This window comes from Quercus robur, chromosome 10 (assembly GCF_932294415.1).
Source record: "Quercus robur chromosome 10, dhQueRobu3.1, whole genome shotgun sequence".
Lineage (NCBI taxonomy): Eukaryota > Viridiplantae > Streptophyta > Magnoliopsida > Fagales > Fagaceae > Quercus > Quercus robur.
This window is the reverse complement of record NC_065543.1, coordinates 878169-891126: the sequence shown is the minus strand read 5'-3', so window position 1 is coordinate 891126 and position 12958 is coordinate 878169. Positions and strand designations below refer to the sequence as shown.

The following is a 12958-nucleotide window of genomic DNA, read 5'->3' as shown; positions in this document are numbered from 1 at the left end:
TGATTCACAAGTTATGAAAATCAATCACTGCAGTGCATATGACAAAATTATATTTGCAACTGCTTTAAACCAACAGTGGAAAATATATAATCTCTACAACCAAAATCCAAAGGGAAAACCATACATTAACGTACAAGATAGCTAGAGAGGTTTATAGAAGTACGAAATATGAAGTAACTTAAATATCATATGTACATTGCATAGGACATTTTGCATGACCCAAAAAATTTTAAAGAAAAAAAAAAAAAAAAAAAAAAAAAAAAAAAAAAACCCTCTCTTTTTCAAAGGTTTCTAATGTGCAACTCTATAGGTGCAGTGCAGTGCAATGAAATTGTTAGCATGGAGGGATAAGAAATATTCAGGATTAAGATTGCCACCCTTCTCCTCTACTCATCTATGATGAAAAGGAACTGTGGAATTGACAAACACATCTCATACACAACCTCTAGACTTCCTAGCTAGTCCTACTTTTTTTTTTCTTCTTCATTTCAAAGAAGTATTAAGTAACATCCTGGATAGCCAACTTTGATGCAAGTTATTGAGTTGACAACCTCAGCACTAGTGTCTTCCAAGTTCCAACTGACACAGCCTCCATCTGAAGGACCACCTCCAATAAACTTGTTTTCAAGATCCACTTCAAGAGCTTCAATGGATTGATCTTCTATCGAGCCTGAATTTCTCAATGATAATGGGCTGGTGGGCTTTGGCCCGTTTTAAATGTTATACAGCAAAAAAATAAAACACCCCCTAGCAAACCTCTTTGCCTTGATTGCCATCAGTTTGGCGACGTTGAACTCATAAAGAAAGAAAGAATGAAACGAGGGCAAAGTTTGTGTCCTTATTCAGATGGAAATGGAACAAAGTCACAAACTATGATGATTCCCACTAGGTTCACTTCACCAAGAAGTATGCATTATGATAACACAAGTCCTCAGTTGCCTACATAATGGCTTTTACAAGTTTATCTTTCAAACGCAAAAAAAAAGGGTAACTCAAAATCCAAATGAAGGCATGGAGGGATGACATTGAAGTGATGGCAGTAAGAAATTAAAAAAAAAAAAAAAAAATTCCTCTTGCATTTGGTTGAAAAATATTTCCTATACCGCATATGGATAATGATATCCAATTAATTCAACACAGAATTATTTCCTTTTTCTTTCTTTGTGCAAATTTAATGGATATTTCAAATAAATTAGCAAAGCACAATAACAAATATAAATAAAAAATTAAGCAACAATCCATAATTAAGACACCAAATTTTTACGTGGAAAACCCTTCAATGAGAAGGAAAAAACCACGGGACCTAGTCCAGTAAAATCTTCCACTATAGAATATGAGTTTACAACAATCTTCTCTAAAACAAACGCTATCAGCTAAAAAGACAACAAAAACATGTCATTCTTGGATTACAACAAATATTCATCACACTAAGATACCAACAATAAAAAGAAGAAAAGATCCCACCAAGTGGGCTTTAGCATTTGAGCAAATGAAGAGGAATTTCAAGTAACAACACCAGTCACCAGTCAACATGAAGCTCTCTTCATTAGGAAATTTCATCAAAATTGGAGTTGAAACAACTTCCAATTTTGGCTTGAACGTATCTGGTTTTGTAGAAATTTTTTCTAGAATCCTCCTCTCCCATACACAGCAACTTTAGTATTGCAAAATTTTCAATGAAGGCAGTGCAACTGTAACATACAGATCAGAGTTGAATATTTACAAAGAATATGAAAACAAAAGTAAATGCAATAATTCAAATGAAATCCTAAAAACTTAGTTTCTGAGAGATATTTGATATGCAAAAAGAAATCCAACCATAATGGGAGAACCACAATAAAATAGAGCTAACATTTGAGAGAGAGTACCGGTTTTAAATGATTTTAACCTTAGAACAAGATGTATCAAAGGTTTATCTTAATCAAAGGAACATGGAAATTAGACCCTTTTGAACTAAACTACATGACCTCTGATTGGACAATGAAAGATCACTGGTATTTTTTCACGCAATGAGCTTGTTACACCATAAGTAGATATTGTGGCTTCTTGCAAATGTATAGCTCATGTATAAACGATAAGTTCTCTAGTTACTATAGAAGATATTCTAACTATTTGGTTCTATGATTTTCAAATATGTTAGTGTAGTGTGTTCAAGTAGATGAAGAGGAGACAAAAGATTAGGCCATCCACATATATAATAGCCTATTTTTCATTATTGACATGTAATTGACTAGAGAGGAGACTGTTTCTTTTACTTTTCCTTTTATATTACAAAAGAATCCCCAACCAAGTGAGAGATTTTAATTGGGTGTTGTTGGTAAGAAACTCAAGTGTGATGAAGAGGTTGAAGATGCATCTGAGTATAAACTATTTAGCCTATTAGGGGTGAATGCCCTTGGATTTCCCAACAATTGAATTTGGTAGGTGAGTTTAGTTGCCTGTGTGTTTTATTGGTTAGAGGCAAGTCCTAAGTGCTCTTCTTCAGAAAGGTATCCTATGTTAAAAAAAAAAAGGTAAAAAAAAGAGTGAATTCAATAAAAGAGGAAAACAGGAAAATTTGAGAGAAATTGCAACTTTAATAAACTTTTGTTGGCTTGCAATTATAATAAATTGTTCCTACAGTTGGAAACAATAGATATTGTCTCAAAAGCCAACACATGACAACTATATAATTATAAGGGGAAAAAAAGTATGCTCAAAGCAAGCTTGAGAAGATCCAAATAGAGGCCTTAATCTCCAAGGCTCTTTCATCTCATTTTATCTCATGCAAAGGACTAACTACAATTGACAAAAAGATGAATCTGTAATTAGCAGAACTAAAGTTTCTGGTCGTAGAAGGACATGGTTAGTCATTAATTGTCTAATGTTTCAAAAGCGTTACACCAAGTAGAACCTATGCAATCTTTTTGGTTAGTATCCTCAACAACCAAAGACATCCAACTCATTCACAAGAGTTTACAACTTACCTATTTGTTAAAATCTAATATATATTAAGAAACCAGTAGAGTCATGCATTTATCTAGTTTCAGGAGAAAGTTTCTCACTAAACTATTGTGTTAAAATAAACCAGAAACAATGATAGTGGTGCCTTTTCTAACCCTTTAATGGAAGTCATCAGAATGTATCAACACCGTGGTAGCTTAAACTACTTATATCCATATTCACCATAAGTAGCTAAACATAGAGTCATGCATTTATCCAGTTTCAGGAGAAAGTTTCTCACTAAACTATTGTGTTAAAATAAACCAGAAACAATGATATTGGTGCCTTTTCTAAACCGTTAATGGAAGTCATCAGAATGTATCAACACCGTGGTAGCTTAAACTACTTATATCCATATTCACCATAAGTAGCTAAACATAGAGTACTTTAATTTATCACTCCTTCATACAGTCACAAAACCATATTGTATTAAAACTAGTGAATAATATCCAATTTGTGTTAGTTAATATAGAAAGATCCATCACCTTATGCTTAAGATATTGAGAACTATCCTCAGACCATTTGCTTGATCTAGAGAAACCATCAAAATGTCACCTGTTGAGAAAGACAATAATGTAAAGGTTAATGGGGAAAAAAAAAACCCAGAATAGATGGAAAACCTCAATCAAAGTTCGTATTTTTAAATTTTCTAATAGAGAGGTGTGCAAATAATTTTTAGTTAAATACTTTTTGATGACAACCAACAAGTAAAAAGACTAACTACAGGTGTCTACTTATAATCCAGTAAGCTGTTGAAGTCACCGGCATGAAAGCATCATGTTAGGAAACCATAACAAAAAACATTAAAATTATTTATGTCGTCAATTACTTCTCAAGTTTGAAAATAGCATCAAAATAATTCATGACATTAACAAACTATGATGGAATTTAAAATTCCAGGTTCACTTAAAGACAATGTCAGAGACCATAGTCATATATTCAACATTTTCTCTCATATGGGTGTACATGATACTGACCTTTAAAATTTGTACAAATAAAAAGCCTACTTATTAGAGAATGGACAAGTCAAAACATTACAGTTAAGTCAATGCAATGGTAACAGGTAGAAGAGAATTTTATACATAAAACTAATAAGAAACAAACTAAAGGGATTGAATGAAACAAAAATTTGAAAGTCTAGATACACTATACAGCAAAATATGTTGCACATTTGCACTACATTAAAATACAAGTTTGAAACAAAATAAAAGCGATATCTCAATAAAATAAGGGAACAAGAAATATGGTAAGTGAAAAAAAAGAAAAACTAGTTTATTCCAAAGTGACAAGTTAAGAAAAAGGACATTTGAGAGAAAATACCAATTTTAGTTTATTTTAAGCTAGCTTAGAATAGGAACCAAAAGTTTTTCTGGATATTTGGAATAGGGTGAATCCTGGACCACTCTTTCCCTTTCCTGAAGTACATGGCCACTACTTTGGAAATAAAGGATAACCAAAATCTGTAAAGTATATGAACAACAAATTTAGTAAACAGCAAACAAAATTGAAAGTAAGAAAAAGAATTGAAAAGAAAGGATTCATAATAGGGTTGTGAAAGAAAGAAATCAAATGAGAAGAAGATGAGATTGAAAGAACTCACTTCAATGAAACAATTGCATTGGAACCAAGTGCTACTTGTGGCTTACAACATTGATACAATGGTATCAACATGTGAAAACTAAAAATATCAAAATATCAAGATGGAACATATACTAAGTAAAAAGTTAGAAAATGTCGTAGGAAAAGTGAGAGGAAAGAGTGGATAATTGGCATGAATGATATATACTTATTGGATTGAATTAGTACTTCATATATTACAAGAGAAAAGAGGATTTAAGAAAACTTAACAATCTTATATACTTCCATTATCTTGGCACTAGAAAAAAAATCCCTAAATTAATTAAATCTTTCCTTCGCCTGAACATTATATACATGTCCCTAGTGACTGCACATTGAGGCAACAAATTTGTTGATTTATAAGATAGCCAAAAACAAAAATATTTGGGGAAACTGAAGAGACAAAGGAAGAAATTTGGAAAATTATGAAAATACTCCAAAGTTTTAGGAAAGGAGAGTATAAGAGAAGAAAGGAGGATGAGGTTGGAGAAAACTTACTAGTCATCCATCTTAATAATGTACATGATCTTTAAACTGCTTCGTGTTTAATACATTCATCAAAATAGATATTTGGAATGTGGGAAAAATCCTAGACCATTTGGCACTGCTCCCCTTTGCACATTTTTCCATTAATTTGGGGAAATGACAGAATTTCAGCTCTTCAATTGGCTTGAAAGTGGGTTAAAGCTCCATGAAAAAAAATTTCTAGTATTAATTTCAAAAGCCATTAAACCAAATTGCAGCATTTATATATTTCTTCAATGGCATCCAAAATTTTTTTTTTTGATACACAATGGCATCCAATTAAGTATTCATACCAGCAATTCTCTCACCCATTACAAATATAAGAGAATAGAAGAGGATATAGGGTAATATGAATAGACTTACTCAGCATTGAACTGAATTAGGTATTGTAAATGACCAATTATGAAGCAAATGGTAAGAGAGAAAACCTGAAGTGCCTGGGCATCAGTTGTCATCAAGTTAATTATTTTTCCAAATGCAAACTTCTTGCCATCTTTCTGAGTTAGTCTTCAAAATCATTGCAACTTGGCCGCGAGTAGCTTCAAAAGGTAAAAACCATATATAGATATATTAGAACAGTCAACACCTTCAGTGCTGCCTGAAATTTTAATTTTAATTTTACTTGCACTAGAAGGACTTGGGATCACATAATTTCATGGTCCCCTGTAAAACTGACCCCCCAACCCAAACTTGAATGAAAAATCAGCAAGACCTTCACCCACCCAATTTCTCATTCTTATGCAACTAAACTCCGTTTTCCCACAATAAATTCACCCTCATAAACAGAGCAATTATGACCCAGTGCAAATCAATAAAATCTACTGTCAACTTTTAGGTAGCTGTAAGTAAAAGAATTGATCCATGAACTCTTACAGTATCAAAATGCTGATCGAAATAATGAGTATGTGGACAGCTCTAAAAGTGATTGATTCAATATTCCAAATTTCCCAATGTCCAAAAAAATTCAGTATTGAAAAATTTGTAGAAAGAAAATAGGCTAGCAATCAGAAATTCGATAGTAGCAAGACAATAGGTAACAATCAAAAAATTGTTAAATAGACTATGCTTCTAATTATTTTGGTAATTTGCAGCAACAAAAATTTGAATAGCGGCAAGCCAATTTGAATAGTAGCCATCACAAAATTTCTAATTAAACTCTTGTTTTAAAAGCTTTTCTCAAATGATTGCAAATATTTTCATAAATAGGAAAAAAAAGAAAAAAAAAAAGAATTGGATTTATTTAGTGTAAGCAGAAGGGTTAGTGAGATTAATTTGTACTATTTATTTGAAGAACCATTATTAACCCAAATTGTAGTATTTATATATATATTTTCTTAATCGGGTCCAATTAAGTATTTATACCGGAATACTCTCACCCATTACGAATATAAGGGAATAAAAGAAAGAGGAAATAGTAAGGTAGTATGAGTAGACTTACCGATAATTACTGATTTTAACCCATGGAATGTGGTCAATCTTGGACCGCTCATTGTCTTTCAAATTGGGGCAATGATAAATCTCCAGCATTTTCAATTGGGTGAGTCGTCGCATGGCTTCCTCGGTGGGCAGATACCGCAGTTTCCAGCCATCCACAATATACAGCTTTTGGAGAGAGGAAAGATTGCCCAACCACTCTGGCAAAGCTACCATCTCATCAAATCCCTGTATCCACAGAATTTTAAGGGCAATGAAGTGTTGAATTTGGTCCAGCAGGAGAGACCCACAGCCTATTAGCTTTAGCTTTTGGAGGGAGGGGTGAATGGAGGAAGTAGAAGAAGAAGAAGGCAGAGGACAATCCCCATTCTCCAAATATTGTAACCCACTGGGTGGGTCTTCAATACCACTCCTTATTATGGACCGGACACCTGGCAAATACCTCAGGTTATGACAATGGCTTACTACCAACTTCTGAAGGGAAACGCAGGTGTGCAGTGAGTCTGGCAAATCTCTCAGTTCATAACAACTTCTAAGGGTCAACTCCTCAAGGCAAGGAAACACCTCATCTGCGGTTGTCAACTCCTTTGCATCCTTCCACTCTTCTAAGCTAACCATCCCCTCCAATTTGAGTATTCTCAATGCCGGAAATAATATTGTAGTAGTATTTCTGTAACTCCCATCACTGTAAAAGTAAAACTCACTTCCTATACTTCTTACCTTCCCCATTTCTATTATTTCAAGAACCCTAAGACAGGGTAATTGCCCCAGAGTGGGAACTTCTTTACATCTCCAGCAACGTATCAAATTGATCTCAATCAAATTGTGATATAGCGACGAACCAACCCATGATGGGAATTTCTTTCCTTCATACACTTCGATTGTTAATCTTTTCAAATTTGGGTGAGGCTGGAGGCCTTCCAACACCTTTTCATCTTTATCATCAGAATCGTGATATTCTTCATCCCAGTATAATCCCAAGTTGGATATTTCCTTTTCTTTTAATTTTGCACTTTTGGCTTCTTCCTCATCTTTCACCCTCTCTAGATTCTTTATTACTATTTCTCCTTTGAGATTCTTTAAAGCTCCCAATTCTGTAATCCGATAACCATCCTCTGAACCCACACCAAAAAATGTCAATGTTTGAAGGCAAGTCAACATACTCATATTTTTAGGTGTTTTTATACAATAATAAGCCCAATTAATATGAATATGTCTCAAGTTAATCAAATTGCTTAGGTCTTCCGGAAGCTCTCTTACATGGCGGCTGCCTTCAATTCTTAAAGTTTGCAAATTGTATAGTTTGGTGATGGATTTTGGTAATTTTCCAATTAAGGAGTCTGAGAATTGAAGAAGCCTCAAATGTATTAATTGCTCAATTGAATCTGGCAACTCCTTTCTACTATCCCCGAATAATTTATCCCCGAATAATTTTAAAACGCGTAAGCATTTAAAATTTGATGACATGATGTCAAAGTTGAAATTTTCTGAAATTAACGTGCGCAAATTTGTAAATGAACTTACTAGTGTTGTTTTACCATCATGTCGGGCAAATAAATGTTGTATGCTACTACCATCATCCACTGAATCTCCCTCCAAGATTGAAGTTTCAAATTTTGAAATTGAGAGTGCAAAGTCATGCACCAAATCATACATTTTGCAGCTAATAATATTACCGTAGGCATCCTTTCTAGCATTTTGGAAAAAGGAAGTGGCCAACAAAATTTTGAAATACATGTTACCAATATCTTCCATCTCCATATTAGCTTCTTTAGCTAGTAGGAACCCTTCGGCCATCCAATACTGAATTACTTCATCCTTTTCCATGTCATAATCTTTAGGGAATATTGCACAATATGCAAAACATCGTTTTAAAGATGGTGTTGGAAGTTGATCAAAGCATAACTTAAGCACAGGAAACATATCACTATTATCTTCATCCAACAAATCCCAAATTTTATTATTTTGAATCTCCAGCCATTTGTTTTTATCAAATTGAAAGGACATTGTTCTCCCTAAAACTCTTGCAGCCCATGGAACCCCTCCACATCTTTTAGCAATTTCCCTACCAATAACCTCCAAATCTAAAGTTAATGGAGTTCTTCCATCTATGAATGTTCTTTTTTTCATTATAGACCAACAATCATCTTTTGATAACTTCTCTAAGTGATGTGGGGGATGATGTATCTTCATGATTTGCCCCACATTATCACTACGGGTTGTAACAACAATATTATTTCCTATATTAGAATTAGAATTAAACTCTAATAAGTAATCTTTTAAAGTATCCCATTCCTTAGGATCTTCATTATGCACATCATCAAGTATGAGAAGATATTTGTTTGCCCCCAAAATTTCTGCAAATATTTGATGTACTCCTCTTGCATATGCTAAAGGAGGTCCTCTCAAGTCTTCTCTAAGAGATCCAATAATCTTTCTTAATATCTCTTCAACATTAAATTTTTTGCCCACATATACCCATACTAGTACATCAAAATGTTTTTTTATCAGTTCATGGTTATACACAAGTTTTGCTAAAGTTGTCTTTCCAAGACCTGCCATACCCACTATAGGGAGAACCGAGATAACCTGTTGATTGTTTGAATTGATAAGTAAGTTTACTATTTTTTTGATATCGTGTTTTCTTCCTACAACTTCTAAATCATCAAGGAGGGAGTCTGTATTCATGTCCAAGCTGATTTTGGGGATTGAATTCACCAACTCCATTCTAAGACCAAAGTCAGCTACATCATTCACAATTTTATCCAACGATTGTTTGATGGCCTTAACTTCATCAAAATTGCATAATGAAAAGTTACATACCTGATCCATCATTTGATTTTGAATCCGTACCTTTTGCCAAAAACTCTCATAGCTAAACTTGTCGAGCACATTATCAGCATCATAAGCTACATTTCTAAGCTCAGTTAACCAAATCCCCATAGACTCATCACTCAATTGCCTCTTTTGAGCATCACCTAACACAAATTTAATCTTGAATAATGTTTCAAGAAGATCCACCTTGAAACTCAACTCAAAATTGATATGCTCAGTGGCAAGTGAAGACACATTGGCTATTAGTCTGTCCATAACATCATTGAGGATAATTTCAGCCCCATATTCTTCCTTACCCTACAAAGAGAATGGAAATATTTGCAAAGGGTTAAAAAAGTAGGGCAATGTTTATTTCAAACCTGTTGTTGCACACTTTTTGCACTAAAATCTGAAGTCACGATTTCAGTGCAAAAAGTGTGTGTGCAGGGTTGTGTGCAACCACCAGTGTGTACTAATATTTATCCTAAAAAGTATTGGAACTGTTAGAAATAAACAACTATGTATAGAGTTGGGACTAGAGAACCACCTGTGTGACAATTTTAATTGTCTTAGTTTTTGATTTTGAAGCCGAGGTTGATACACTTTTAAGTTTTTTATTCGTCCCTTGAGTTACTTGAGCTTCTCTTTTTTTTTGGGTTGCTTGAGCTTTTTCTTGAACATCTTGAGGCACGGCATTACATGCCTTAATGTCATGACCTGGTATTCCAGCCAAGTGTGCTTTAATCCTTGATGCACCTCCAGGAAAATCTTGTTTACAATAATTACATTCGAAACGGCCATTTTCATTCTTAGCATGATCCCAAAATTCATCTCTCTGTCTACCCATATTTCTTTTTCCTTGCAATAAATAAATAACACAATATCAAAATCAGATATAAATTAATTCAGATAAAAATTAGTGATATAATATAGTAATCCTATTTGCAAACTCTGTATCAAGTATCAGTTCTCAACAATTCTGTATCACAGGCTACAGAATTTGACCTAATATATATAGGACAAAGTTTAGCTACAAAATTGGTTGTAGCTTAAGGCTACAAATTCACTCAATAAAATAAATACTACAATATATTTTGAAAATCTAACCGTTAAATTACATGTTCTTTACACTTTTAATACACATGTTAAATTTTGTGTCAATCGGATATCATTTACTATATGATTTATAAGCTTATATTTTGTGCATAATTTTAAATTACAAAAACTTGCAATTTAAAAAATTTATTGATGCCATAGCTATTGATTTTTAATTTTCTTAAAATTTTGTAAGCATGGAGGATATAAGAAGAAGATGTAATCCAATGGTAGATTTGTTAAAATTCACATCCAATAAAAAGATATTAAGTAAGTTTATAGCCTAAGGCTACAACTAATTTTGTAGCTAAACTTTGTCCATATATTAATCCTAGAAAAGCGAGTTCCTTCTATTTAGCAGCTTCTCCGAAATGGTCTATCCTCTTGATATCAAACTAAATTTATCCTTATATTTTTTAAGTCTGTCTCATGTTCGATCATGTTAACAACTAGTATAGCCCTCCTCAGTCTTTGTTAGTTGAGGAGATAGAATTAGATGGAAGGGGTTCTGTTGCCTTTCGTTGTGTTAATCAAAATATTAATTCAGCCATGAAATAAAATAGAAAAGCGAAAAAGAAAAGAAAAAATAAATAACAATACAGGTTTCTAGAAACTATTTTCTGAAAAAGTCCTTAGTTTTGTGCTTCCTCTCTCATTAAGTTGTAATTTATATTTCTTATTAATTCACAATTGTTTCCTCCAAATTATATTTGTTATCAATTTGATCTTTATAGTTTAAATTTAGCCAAATTTCGATCTTCTTGTTTAAGAGTTAGTTCAATTTGGTCGTTAGTACTGACACTGTCACTATATATGTTAAACAACATCGCAGTCGTTTAAACCCTAAATAAATCAATCTCAAACTCAGAGCAAGTGGTACTCAACGTCAGAACTGATTTTTTATTTTTTATTTTGCTCCAGTTTAAGAAAAAATAAAAACATTAAAGAAATCTCATTTTGTTAATTTTCTTTTTATTCCAAGTTTTAAATTTTTTATTTTATTGCAAACATAATAAAATTAAGTCCTTGATTTTATTCTTTGTTTCCCAACTTGTAATTACTTTTATTTATTTTTAAAATTTTATTTCTTGTTAACACATATTTGGATTAAGAAAAAACCCATGATTTTTAAATTAATATAATTAAAATATATTTATAAAAGATAAAAATATTTTTATTCTATTTGTTTAATTTTTTTTTTTTTTAAAAGAGAGTTCACATCGTATAAAATGTTAAAACCAATTTATCAATATAATATTCACTTAATGATATGATGATATACAACTCAGATCTGTATCAGCATCAGTTCTCAACCATTGTTTCCTTCCTTCATGTTATAGTCACTATTGAGCTTGTATAACTTTTTGGTTTGAATAAGATAGGAATCTAGTCATCTCCTCCCTCCCTTATTAGCACAGTGTGTGCTAATTGAGGAGACAGAAGATGGAGGAGGTTCTTCCCTTTAGTTGTGTTATTTTAACTATTTATTCAGCCAAGAAAACAAAGCAAAACAAAACGAAAACGAAAAAAAAAAACAACAATACAGCATGAGAGACATGTTAGAGTGCACTTACTTCAGTATTAGCTTGCAAGCAAATAGGTAGATTAGATGTGCAGTCAATGGACGTCAGGAAGAGCCAGAGAGAGAGAGCGAAGACACAGTGAAGAGTGAGAGAGAGAGAGAGAGAGAGAGAAGGTAATAGCCTGTGAAGAATAAAAGAGAGAGAAGAGAAGAGCCGAGGAGGAGTGGTCTAGCAATTTACATTGCCTTTTTACTCAAATATTTTAATCATTATTTGTTTTGAACGGTCATATTTTCAGGATCCTTTCTCTAACAGCTATATTTTTTTAAAAAAATTCATCTCTTTCTTAATGTATTTCTTTCCACCGGTCAAATCTTCGTGTGAAAAGGGTAGTTTCGAGTGCCGATCCAAGTCTTTTTAAAATTTCAACCAACCACCACTGGCCGAAAGAAAGAAAAGGCACAATTTATTAGAAGTAGGACCCATCACTTGTGGAAAGAAGATGGGTTGTCCGTAAATTGCTCAAGGATGGGTCCAGGCTTGAACAAGCAGGACTAGCAGTAATAGAATACAGGTTTTTTAGAAACTGTATTTTGAAACCATAATAGCTTGTGGTTTTTTATTTCTTATTGACTCACAATTTAAATTTGTTATCATTTTTAAATACTTGCCAGAAAATATTTTATGTTGAGCCGCAAATGTTAAACAACATCGCAAATAATTTTTTATTTTGCTCCAGTAAAAAAAAAAAAAATTGGAGTTCAGCTTAAATTTAAAATTTTGGAGTTCAAATGATTTCTTAAATTTAAAAATTTCTACCTTATGGTTTGGATTTGTTCAATATAAGATCCTTGAATAAATATTTGGCGTTCAACTTCTAATTGAAATTACTTGAATAAAGTAGACTTGATTTTTTTTTTTTATGTTTAATATATGGATTTGAAATTATTAATGATTAATTAAAATAT

General features: G+C 32.7%; 1 protein-coding gene across 2 annotated transcripts; it reads right to left on the bottom strand.

The window, feature by feature from the left end:
- Positions 1-1257: 1257 nt before the first annotated feature.
- On the bottom strand, positions 1258-12208 carry LOC126701824 (putative disease resistance protein RGA4). Of its 2 annotated transcripts, XM_050400216.1 has the most exons (7): positions 12042-12208; positions 9920-10230; positions 6563-9690; positions 5553-5663; positions 4303-4442; positions 3468-3537; positions 1258-1691 (listed from the first exon to the last, which is right to left on the bottom strand). In XM_050400216.1, exons 2-4 carry the CDS (start codon positions 10217-10219, stop codon positions 5627-5629), a joined length of 3465 nt encoding a protein of 1154 aa, XP_050256173.1. In that variant the 5' UTR covers positions 10220-10230; positions 12042-12208; the 3' UTR covers positions 1258-1691; positions 3468-3537; positions 4303-4442; positions 5553-5626. The 2 variants fall into 2 exon arrangements, with proteins under 2 accessions (XP_050256173.1, XP_050256174.1); XM_050400217.1 differs by lacking the exon at positions 4303-4442.
- Positions 12209-12958: the final 750 nt, after the last annotated feature.